The sequence below is a fragment of the Anarrhichthys ocellatus genome, unplaced genomic scaffold, assembly GCF_004355925.1.
Source record: "Anarrhichthys ocellatus isolate YVR2014 unplaced genomic scaffold, GSC_Weel_1.0 scaffold21, whole genome shotgun sequence".
Lineage (NCBI taxonomy): Eukaryota > Metazoa > Chordata > Actinopteri > Perciformes > Anarhichadidae > Anarrhichthys > Anarrhichthys ocellatus.
The window spans coordinates 2,597,305-2,609,560 of record NW_022280051.1 but is presented as its reverse complement, the minus strand read 5'-3'; the positions used below and the strand labels follow the sequence as shown (position 1 = coordinate 2,609,560).

The 12,256-nt window shown below is 38.7% G+C and overlaps 1 protein-coding gene across 1 annotated transcript in view; it reads right to left on the bottom strand.

The window, feature by feature from the left end:
* Window positions 1-2,820: 2,820 nt before the first annotated feature.
* LOC116390044 (slit homolog 2 protein-like) overlaps window positions 2,821-12,256 on the bottom strand; it is a 28,628-nt gene continuing 19,192 nt past the window's right edge. The window contains exons 9-11 of the mRNA XM_031859285.1: window positions 6,507-6,583; window positions 4,707-5,585; window positions 2,821-4,312 (exon numbers count right to left, since the gene is read on the bottom strand). Of these exons, the coding sequence (XP_031715145.1) occupies window positions 4,158-4,312; window positions 4,707-5,585; window positions 6,507-6,583 (1,111 nt within the window). The 3' untranslated portion in view covers window positions 2,821-4,157. The remainder of the gene's footprint in view (window positions 4,313-4,706; window positions 5,586-6,506; window positions 6,584-12,256) is intronic.

The window sequence follows — 12,256 nt, the reverse complement described above, 5'->3', positions numbered from 1 at the left end:
CTGTTCTCCAGAGTTTCCTTTGTATTAAAATCTGCAAATGTGCTGTTTGGTTGTTGGTCCTTCTTGTTTTTCTGTGTTGGTCCATAGGATCTGACTTGTCAGTAGACTCAAAACTATTCGATGGATTGCCGGGAAATTTTGGTAAAGAAATTTGTGGTTCCCAGATGATGAATTTGAATTACTTTGGTGATCCCCTGACATTTCCTCCAGTGCCATCATGAGGTAGACTTTTGTAGTTTTGAGTGAAATGTCTTTACACCTATGGATGGATTGCCATGAAATTTGGTACACACATTCTTATCCACCTCAGGAGGAAGCTTACACTATAAGATGTGGCACATGATAAACATACCTGCTAAACAACAGTATGTTAGCATTGCCATTCATAAAATGAACATTTTAAAAATGTTTTAAAGTGTTTAAAAACAACACTTTAAATAGTGTCTGCTGTATTAAGGAACTCTTGACTAATACTCAAACAAGTGTTTCCAGCACATGTGGTACACATCAGCGAGGATTTGTGGTGTAATTACAGTAACTGCAGAGCTCTGCAAAAAGGCACCATTGACACTGTAGAAAGAGTTAATGTCAAGTAAAGACAGTGACTCTGAATCTTTGCTCCTGATTTATTATCCACAGTGCGTTCATATATCACGAGGAACACTTTAGAGGATGTAACAGGGTTTCTCTGTCATTTCCTGCAATGATGACAGTTATCTGTCTTGTCTTTTATTATATAAAGATTAGAATTGTTTCCAATTCTTGAATTGAGAATAGTCTGCGGTGGCTTCCAGATGTTACAGATGCTGATACTCGTTGGAACACTTGCACTGATAATGAAAAGCAGAATTTTATAGCTTTGACAATATCCAGAGTCTTTTTCTGTTGATGTAGGCACAATTTGCTCCAGTTTAGTGGTCATCATTACTAAATAGTCCAACACCACACGCACAATCGTATGTTTTGAGCTGCAGTTAAACACACAAAATGTATAATTCACCATGACTGAATTGTAAATTTGTTTCAACTGTTACATCTGTTAATGTGCTCTTGTAAATAAAAAAAGACTTCAATATTCAAACACCAACATCAATTCCATATAAAGACTTATTCAGTCTTCTTTCTGGTAAATTGGACGGTGCAGAAACCAAAAGGAATGTGCTGATTTTCAAAGTTTTATTTCCTCCTGGCACACAATAAAAACACATTTCTCAGACTCCTCCAATAGTAAGATGAAAAGCACCTCACTACCACGAAGGGGCCAACAATCTGAGCCGTATTCCTCCTTATTTAGTTTTGAAGGGACCTATTGAGATGCAAAACTGTGGAGAAAAATGTTAAGCTATGGTTTTCTCTGCAGGAAAATAGGAATGGTTTCTTAATACAGTTCAGTAAAGAAAAGTTTAGACATAGGGTTCTAGAGAAATGATAACATTGATCACTTTTGACCACGAGTGAGCCTGTATCTAATTGCAAACTGTATGCTTGGACAGTCCTCTCTTAAGGCAACTTTCCCTGTTTATGTTGAAACTCCACAGGGAAGCTTAACTGAAAAAAACGAAGTACTTTGAAATCATCATGGGGTATTTGTGGTTTCTGTCTGAGACAGTTGGAAGGGTAGATTTACATAGAAAATATCTGGAATTGTGCAAAACCCTGCAACCCCTGCATCCCTCCAGGACCAGCAGTGTTTTTTTTTGTTTCACTCGAGGCTACATTTAAAGGTAGGATAGAGCAAAGATTATAGGTACACTAAGTTCAGTAAATACTGGAAATTAATGACTTGAGAGACACAAAGGGAAGTCAGGAGAATACAAGATACAGATGAAGACCACAAGGTTTTGCTGAAACACACCAACAGGCCTTGGCGATTAAAAAAATGCATCTTCCATCTTAAAAACATTTTTTTTGCCCTTTTGTAAATCACGAGAAACATTATGACTTCATCCTAAAGATTTAGGCCTGAAATATATAAAATAGCAGCTAAGAACTGACAGCACACTCCACAGAGTAAGACAGCCCACTCTCACCAACTGGCGTGTGACGTGTTTTCCTGTTACATTGTTTCTGAATGTATTTTCAACGTACTTATTTTAAGCCCAGCCATTATGTTTTTTATTGCCTTAACCTAACTGCTCCGTCACAGTAGTTTTGTCGCCTTAATATAACTGCAACCATTTTCGTGGTATCGACATGGCGTAAAATTACATGTAAAATGCTTAATAATGACACGCGTAAATGTCAGAAATGTCATGCTATTTATATGCCTTCCCATGACATTGGGTTGAGTAAGTAGTAAGAAGTTTTATATTATTATATACTGTAATATATTATCTCGGTGGACAGAACTGACTGTAGATTGTGGCTCTGTTTACTTGGCTCCAGTTTATTCCTAAAAGCAGACGATAAGAGAGGGGTTTCTAATGTTTGTATTCATACTGATACCTATGTAACCATTATAGAGCAATATGATTCTTAGTATTCTAGGTCTAGGTACAGTCAATTCATTGTCACTGACATCGATTCCGAGATTTGCCGAGAATACCCCAATTTGGTTATATTATACCTTTAGGCAAAGATTATAAACACATACTTTGTAACCAATGGATTTCTTACACCAGCCAAATGCATTTATTTTGTCTAACTTGAAAGTTGCCTTATAAATACCATAAATGCTATCATTAAAGCTAATTACACTTCCTCTGAATCAAATAAGATGGCTTCATCAATTTGTTTCCATACATGCTTGAAATTAATTACAGCAGGCTTAAAAAGCAATATCATACAAATATGTTGGAAACATAGTTTATTCAACTGTTTTTGGTTTCCTCACAGCAAATCCAAGAGCAGTTACTGAGTCAAAGGCCACAAAAAGAAATCACGATAAAATGGAAAATGACCTAAACAAAATGTGTTATTACTTCAACCAACCTGACACTGCTGCCAAGTTGATTTTGTATGGGCAAGAAGCATTTATCAAACATAGTGAACAACAACGTAACAATGACGGCACCTCAACTGCAAAAGCTGTAGTTTATTATGAAAGAATGGTACCATTAGTTGCATGCAAATAATGTAAATGTATACAAATCAGGGATGCACATTTAAGTTGACAGCTAGGAATTAGGTATGGTAAAGAAACAATTTGAATTGTGATTTCTTGGAAACATCATCCATCATCTCAAGGTTTAGCTAAGCAGAAAAAAGGTTGCGTCAAGAATACTACCGTCTTCATCAAGTGTCATTTATTAAACTCTTTAGAACTTCAGAAGCAGCTTAGTTTGCTCTAAATTGGAATTAAAAGAGTTATTTCCAATAAGAAATCGACATTTCTCAGTTGGGTATATGTGTACATATTTTTCCTTTGTAGTTCAAAAAAGTCAATCAGTGGAACATCATGGTATTTGCATCAAGGCACCCTTTTTAAAGAAGGCATACATCGGCAGACAAAAGTAAATAACACTGGTATTTTACTGAAAACCACTTTGATTCATTCAAGATGTTGAAAAATGTGACTTCTATGTAACTGCTATTTTACATTTGTTGCTGGTCCTTTGCACAGCAATGGATTCATTATTGTACCCACCTTTTATTATACATGCTAAACAATGGAACATACAATACAGACAACAAAATGATGATTGAATTGAGACATTGGAGCCATTGTTTACTCCATTGTGTCTTTCTTCAATATCATCAAATACAAGTTTGGAATGTTTAAAGTGTGTTTTCAATCAAAGCATGTAAATACATTTTTATATACAGAACTTTTGGTCCTTTTTAATATTTTCTATATTTCTTTCCACTTTTTTTTGCCTTCATGTTTATTTGAACAATAAGAATATTCATTTATATCTAGAGTCAAATACTTGTTTGACACCTAATGAATTAAAAAAAATCTGACTGCACGTTTGGCAGAATATGTTGGAACTTGTCCTTTCATCTATTGCATCTCAAATTTACCCAGCTCTTGATTCATTCAAGATATATTTAATTGATGAAGATGTCATTACAGCACATTTGCATAGTACTTATTATATGCAAGGACATCTGAGTACTATGACAGAAGGGGATATTACGCCATTGAAACCCAGAAGGCTTTGGGCTGACTTGTGGAGAAGGAGGTCATGGCAAGGTTATTGATTTGAGGGAGGTCCTTATTCAAACATGATATCTGAAGCTTGGCGCAGGCAGGTGGAGTAGTCATAGGGCATGCTGGCAGGTGTGATTTGATTGGCATCCAGACGCAGATGCTTCAGGTGGGAAAAGTTGACGGGTGTGATGAGCTTGCAGAAACTTGTCAGTTCAAACTCTACAGAGAATCAAAAGGGGAGAACAAGTTATGGAAGTTGGCAGAAAAACAAAATACTCAAAAGTTAATATATACCTTTCAACCCCCTTATACTGAGGGTTAAAGATACCCAGTGGAGTTTTTGATCACTAGTATGAGGACGCATGCAAAACACATTCCTGTGGTTTCATGCTATTCTGCTGACCGACAGTCATTGGCGATAATGGACAAAGATATAGCAATGCACCTGCAAAGACAGGCTTGCAACCATAAACAATGCACAATTAAAATGATTCAAAAAAGTAAGCACTTTTGTTATTCGTGTGGGTTGGTAAGGCATACTAATCATACACATAACATTAAGAAAATAGCCAAAAATAGAAATCAAGAGATAAGATTGCCAATTGACACTCACTGTTGATTTCGTTGGCCTGGAGATAGAGTTGCTCCAGTTGCTCGTTGATCTCGGGGATGGACTGCAGTTTGTTGAAAGACAGGTCCAGTTCCACCAGCGATGTCACATTGAACACTCCAGCAGGGAGTCCTGAGTCCACCAGCTTGTTGTGGGAGATCCTCAGGTACTGCAGCGAGGACAGCTTGCTCAGGTATCCTGCACCGACACTGTCAATGTCGTTGTAGTCAGCGTAGAGGATTTCCAGTGAACTAGGGACTCCGGCTGGCATCTTTTTCAGCTTGTTGTGGCTCACATCCAGGGACAGCAGCTTCTTCGACCCTTTGAATGCTCCCCCGATGGCATCGGAACTTAACTTATTGTGCTGAAGGTTAACGGAAGTCAAGTTCTCCTTGTCCGCCAAGAGTCCAGAGGGGAACTTGGATATCTTGTTGTGCATCAGCTTCAGCTCATCGAGGGACTTTGAGGGAGGGATAACTGGCTCTGTCAGGTTGTTGTTGCTGAAGAATAGCTTCTCCAGGGCTGTGAGCTTGTCGATGGTGCCCTTTGCTATCTTAGCATTGGTAATCTGGTTGTTGTCAAGTACCAACCAGCGAAGTCCATCAGTAACATTATCAAACACCCCTGCCTTGATCTCTTCTATCTGGTTGTTCTGGAGGTACAGGTACTTGATCCCTGTAGGGACCATGGGAACAAACTTGAGCTTGCGGCTGTCACAATACATGGCGGTAGGGAAGTTGATTGGGCAGTCGCATTCTCGATCACAGTTGGGCCCTGAGGGTCCTAGCATGGAAGCAGGCTGGTAGTCATAGTCCTCATACTGGCACAGGGCTACGCTGACCAATACAGCAAAGAGGGGTGCATGGAGAGGGAACATAACTTCTTGGGAACCAACAGACAGAAGGGAGGGGGAGGCATGTAATAAGATGTAAAGTTTAGAGGGGTCAAAACAAAATGTTAACAACAGAAATGAGACATAAATGGATTTCTTTTGTTCAAGCCTCATTGTAAGAATTCTGGTGGCATAATGGGTTAAAGGATAAAATAACTATAATACAATACAATGCCCCAATATAATTGGTCAAGAGTTCAAGTCAACCCATTGTTGACCAATAAGTCCTAGATTCCTTGATTCAATTATCTGTGTCGAGCCACATCATTACAGCTGGAGCATGAACCAAACGGCACTACTCCCACCACTTCATCTATCAACTTGTCACATTTCAACATAAACTGGCAATGGGAGCGATAATGCAACACAGATGTTCCTGGAGTGCACAATATATATACATGCAAAATGTTACACTGATCTTCAACATATGTTTTTAGTATGAAACACTAAATAAAGTGATTTTCATCCAATGAAGCAAACACACAGGAGAATGAACTAAAACCAGACATATAACTAGTTCAGGATTATGACTGAACAACATCAACCCTGCAGACATTGCAGAACCAGATAATTAAATCCAGACACAAGAATGCAGATAGAAACTGGATCCAAGTGCAACAGATTGCTTTCTAAAGTGACCAACACCAAAGAAACAGTCCTAAAAATACACTGCAGATCTGTAAAAATATGTAAGATCTAAGTAAATACACTGTTCTCCTTAAACAATATGCAAATCGTTAGACTTCTACCACTTGTTTTTTGTTTCATGCGTTGGTAATTTTTGCCTTCTCGGTACCAGCACTAGCCACGGACCATAGCTGTGACATCGGATAATCCCATCCGGAAAGCAAAAATAAGCAGTAATAATTAAACAGGAAATCACAAATCCATGCCTCCACAAGAAAGCTTACCTGTGGTTCTCTCTCTTCGTGTGCGTGGGGTGGAGGGCCAGTAGGTAAGAACAGTGTGGTGTTTAAAAACTGGAGGTCTCTGGAGAAAAACAGAGGGAAAGAAGGAAAGAGGGGGTGGAGAGAGAGAGAGAGGGGGGTAGATGGAGAGACAGAGAGGGAGGAGGGGAGGCTTCTTTAGCAAACTGCAGTCAGGTCGTCACATAAATTGAAGGTGTCATCATTATGACTGTCTGGGGGAGCATCATCCAAAAACTGCTGTTAACTAACAGCAAGTGCATCAAGAAACGTGAATATTATCTCACAAAAAAGCAAAAACAAACATAAAAGTACAATACTTAATATTACCTCCACCTTTTCTAATATGTATCGCCTTTACAGACCAACCACTTCTTCTGGTGATTGTTCTCCAAACAACCATCTCAAAATGTGTGCAAGAAGTAACTCAAGTTGAAATTGGGAAGGCGGGTTGTGGAAAAAGCTAAACAGTAGGGGAAGCTATGTGTGGAAAAATGTGAAAATAATCTCTGGCAGCCATTTAACCCAGACGCCAGTTGTGAAGCGGAATACATTTAGCAGGACCTCTCGATCTGTGAATAAGGCTTTGGAAAATCTGACAAAGAGGTTATGAGACGGCCAGAGAAGACTTGCGTAACACTTGACACAATCATTTATTCTCCTCTTATCCGATTATATACTTCTTAAAACAAATAGTGAGACAAATGATCAAGGGTGGAGTTTTACTCATCTGATAGGTGCAGTTTAAGGAAGGGGGTGGAAAGGATCAATGGCCAAATGTTTCTGCCATTTGTTGGTGGACGTCCATCACAGCGTGCAGGGAATTGACGCATGGATTTAATTGGTCGCAGTATGGTCTGTTACTCTCCTCACATACCATTCGTAGAGATCATCTTGGACACATTTCCAAGTGTGTGGAAAACATTCTTACCTCGCATTCCAACACAAAATATCAGATTTCCCCTGATATTTCTCCCACACCAGATGATCAGTTTGTCATTCGACTGCTTTTCAGAATTGTTACCTCCTTGCTTGCATCAAAAGGCTCGTTTGACTCACTGAATCGTCTTTTTGCATTTGTAAGAAATAATACCGCCCATCTGAAAGATCCCAAAAAGTATTTATTTAGACATTGAGTTTTTGTTTTCACTTTGTATAGCTAACTCTAAAGAAAGGAATCACTGTCTGTGTGCCTGTGTGTCCTTCGCATATCTGTTCATCTGATGGAGTTCACACTCAATGGGTTTATTGCTTGGGGCAAAATGATGTGCAGTGTTGAATTTGGTGCAATTTTGACATGCGACACATTCGATATTAATACATTTTTAATAAACAAGCAATAGAGCTTTGTGCAACAGCAGGGGCTTGAGGGATCTGCGGACTGAGTTGAGCAAGTCGTGCGCAGTGGGCCTTTAGAGGCCGCGTCTTATTGACTGCAGTCCAATTTTGCTGTTGGTCGATTGGCCCAAAGGATGCTTTTGCAGACTCTGCGAAATCTGCGGAGTGAAATTGCACTGCAACTGTGTTAAAAAAGAATGGAATGTTTCATGTGGGGAAAGTGGATGGAAACAGTATGAAGACCAAAATAAACAGTTTGTCATTTAAGTACACAAAGCAGCTCAAAACCTTTTCAATGAGAAATCATGTAGTAATTTCCAACAGTCAGTTATCTGAGCAAACGTAATGCATCTCAGATTATTGTTGGGAAGGTGAAAAATGCCCTTTAACTATTTCCTCAAGCCAATTTTGACCCATTTTTCCTCTATCTGTATTTCTCTTTCTCTGACACAGCTCTCTTGAGAACTTTGTTTCTGAATAATAGATAAGAGATTACCTTTTTACTCTCCTGTTTTTACTCCCTTATTTGTGTCTCCACTGACATTCAGTGATAAACCCTTTAGTGTCAATGCAACAAAGGCATATGAGCAAGTCATTAGTATTTCTGGGTCAGTAGTTTAAAACCCCTTAATAAGGTCACAAAACACATGCACCAAAAACTTCTTAGAATCTAAGCAAATCTCAAAACTCAATGAGTCCACTCATTTTTATTAAGCCATATTTCATCATAGATAATATACTCTTTAACATTATTTGACCTTTATGCCTGATAAGATATTAATTTGACATTTCTTGATTTTAAGAGTTGACGAACATTGCAACACAGTAGAGGGCCAAGTTAAATGTCCTTCATTATAGTTAATGAGCCACACCTGGTGTCATACAGGCCCATACAGCGCAGGTCCGATTTAACCAACTCCACACTATGAGCAACACCTTTCACATTTCATCTATTGTTGTCAAACTATTGAGAAGAACCACTTTAAAACATATGAGTACACTAATTATGTGCACAAGTGGTCCAAAAATAACCCTTGATACTTGCTGTCCCAGTACATTTCAAAGCGCAGAGAATAGACAAACCCGTCATACTGAATAAAAACAGCTTTCCATTGGTCTGCACACAGTTAACATTTGTGCCCTTCATCAGGAAAAAAATATTTATTTCTTGGAGGTTGGTGTGTCTTTACCTCGGTAACTGGCAGTGTTTTTGTGTGAACCCAGACTTAAGCTGTTCCAGACTGTTCGCATAATGGAGGCTGGAAAACAGACCTTTTGCTTTGTCACTGTGCTTCTTCTCCTGCGGAGTGTTGTCTGCCTTATGTGCTCACATCCTTTCCATTGGGCCAGATGGCAGACATTGGCTTTCAGCAATGTTTTCCTAATACTTTTGTTTGTACTTAAATGGAACTTGTTTACTTTCCCTGCAGTAACGCCAAGTAATGAATTATATGAGAACATGAATTCATGGAACAACCGAACACTGATACAACTGTTTCCCATGCATTGGAAATATTTTGTCCTTCAAAAGTCAAATTATGTAATATATTCAATAAAATCACTTTGTTCGCCCCGTCTTTGCTCTTTCTTTTAACCTCAGTGCGTTTACCGGTTGCAAATACCTTTGTTAGCCTACTGCCTAATGCTGTTGTGTAGAGTTGATTTTGAATAAAGTCATAAACGTACTCGCAGTAGTCGTCAACACCACAGCCTACATGATCTATTTATAAAATGACAGCGTTTACCAACCCCGTCACCGTTGCTTTGCTGTGAACATAATTCTTTATCTGTGCAGAAAGGATGGCAATAATCAGGGTTTATGAGTGCTCAGAGACCTATTAACATTTTGTTTGTCATCCATCACTCGGCTTTATTACGAGGAAAACAACACATTTACTGTAAAAGGATGAAAAAATTAGGAGAAAAACGGTGATAAAAGTCATCCAGAACACATTTGAGGAAAGGAAGCAGGATGACAAATTGAAATGTCAGTGTTTCTTGCCTTGAAAATAAAATCAGTTTGCAACAGCTTGACTCTGTTTCTTTGAGGTTTGGGGGCCTTTAACTGTGTTCCTGGAAGTGTTTTGTTCTGAACCAAACATTTTGGCCAAGTTACAGACGAAGGGCACAATGTGTGTACACTCGTGGAAAGAACTCTCTTTCTTCTTTTATCTGAAGATTTTGTCTGTAGTTTACCTCTTGGAGGCAAATATATATATATATGTTGAACCACTGCCATAGTACTCATAAAAATATCATATAACAGCTTCCAGTCAGTCTTGTCTAATTCAGATCAATCCATTTCGAACATTCAAATCAATACTCGGTTTCCACTAGATTACAAAACAGCACCTATTGTATTACTGGAAACTCTAGGACACAGTTAAAGTGAAATCATTTAAAGAATTCAATGATTCTACACTCAAACTTCAGTTTCAGGTATAACAACCAGAAATACTGCATTTTAGCCTAATGTCACATTTCCCATGAGTTGATTGGAGGGTTATTGAGATTACCTGTTGTGCAAGGACTGGCTTCCAGTAAAGACTTGAGAGCAGCATGGTGCATTTCTCCTCTTGGCTGTGAGTCAGACTGTGAGTATGCCCTTTCTTTAGGGCTTAAAGAGAGGTGGCGGATTGCTCACCCTTGACTTTATGCAGACCTAATTTTAGCATATTCAGCAAGAAACTCTTGTCTGTAGGACTCTTTGAGACTTCTTTACCGTCTAAACTTTTCTTGAGTGAATGTTAAAGGACACCTTTCCACTAGGTTACTCTCATCAGGGCAGACCTAAGTGCTGTTTGTGCAAGAGTTTGTGATGACCAAAAACTTTCAAATTGTCATTGAATTTCCTTATTTGCAAAGATGAATAAAAAAAATTATATTTATATATGTAACATTAAAAACTGACATGTTAAAAATCTGTGCAGTGCAAATTTTCTCCTGGATTTTTCTTCCTTGTCAACACCATACACAGACGTAGGTACAGATAAATACGAGCACATGAGCAAACAAAAAAACTTGCAAACTAAGGTACACATACACGTGCTCTGACAGAGGTACACAGGATGAAGATCCAAGCATATTAGCAAACTGGGATATTTTTGGACTTCTTGGCACAGACACAGAGAGGCTTCTAACACAATCTCAGACAGCACTCAGACACCTCCTTCTGCTCCTGCCATGTGGCCATGTGGTAAGCATTGCGCTTAAAACCAGAGACTCATCCCCAGGCAGGCCAAGTGACCTCTCACAAGCTGACATGTGCTGCAAAAGTGAAGTGGAATTAAAATGTACTCTACATAACAGACCTCTGTTCCTCTATTCTTCTTTTTTTTAAATTACCTGTCTGTATAACACAAATTACCCTTATTATTTTACAAACCCCAAATTAAGGGATAAAGTGATTTTTTTCATATAAAATCTCATGCACAGTAATAATGGGGTTTAACACATTGTTGATAGGATTTGATTGAGGAATTTAGCCTCTCATTACAGTTATAAGCGCAGGTTTTTGTGTTGTACTTCTGTGCCATTGAAATAACCCTCTGCATAAATGTGTAACACATCTGCTCTTCGGCAGGATCTCACCAGTCTTTGCTTTCAACATGGTGAAGCCGCTCAGCTTACTTTGGTTGCATAAGCGCCACAAGACAGGCACTTCACCTACACACACATGTGCATATGAAAACGCACTAAGCAATGAGTGTACAGTACGTATATATATGCTCTGAATTAAGTCGATGGAAAGATATTTGCACACAACTGATTTCTTCCAAAGTATTTCTTCTTCTCAAGCTTTTTACACATCAACGGAAACCTCGCGGACACTTCAGTACACGCACCAACACGCACATACTGGCAGCGGACCTAAAGCAATACGTCTAAGTGCTTATGGTCTAGAAAGGATAGTCGTCTGTTGAGGAGATCAAGTTGGACCGTGCTCATGCATGTGCCTTTCAAGGGGGAGAGACAGGCAAAGAATATAGAGTGCTGTTCTAATATAGACCACATGGGGGCAACAGCTTGAAGTACATTCACTTTGCTACGATAAACTGATTCTGAGGTGTTGGGATGAGAGCCAGCGCTCAAACACTGATGCCTTTCAGTCTGCTCTTGTCTGAAAAAAGAGAGACCAAAGTCATATCAGTGGGAGAGGATTTTGAGCCAATCATATCTCTTCAATGTTCTTTTTTTATAACTTCTTTTTTTGGTTAGGCAGTATGCATTATTTGTAATTCAATGCCACACAGTTAGAATTTTAGTGAGGAAAGCAGCTTTTCTGTGGAGGCCCAAAAGTGACAACTTCTCATTTTTTTTATCAGTTAAGTTGATGAAGTAAATGAAAACTGTTATATATATATATATATATATATATATATATATATATATATATA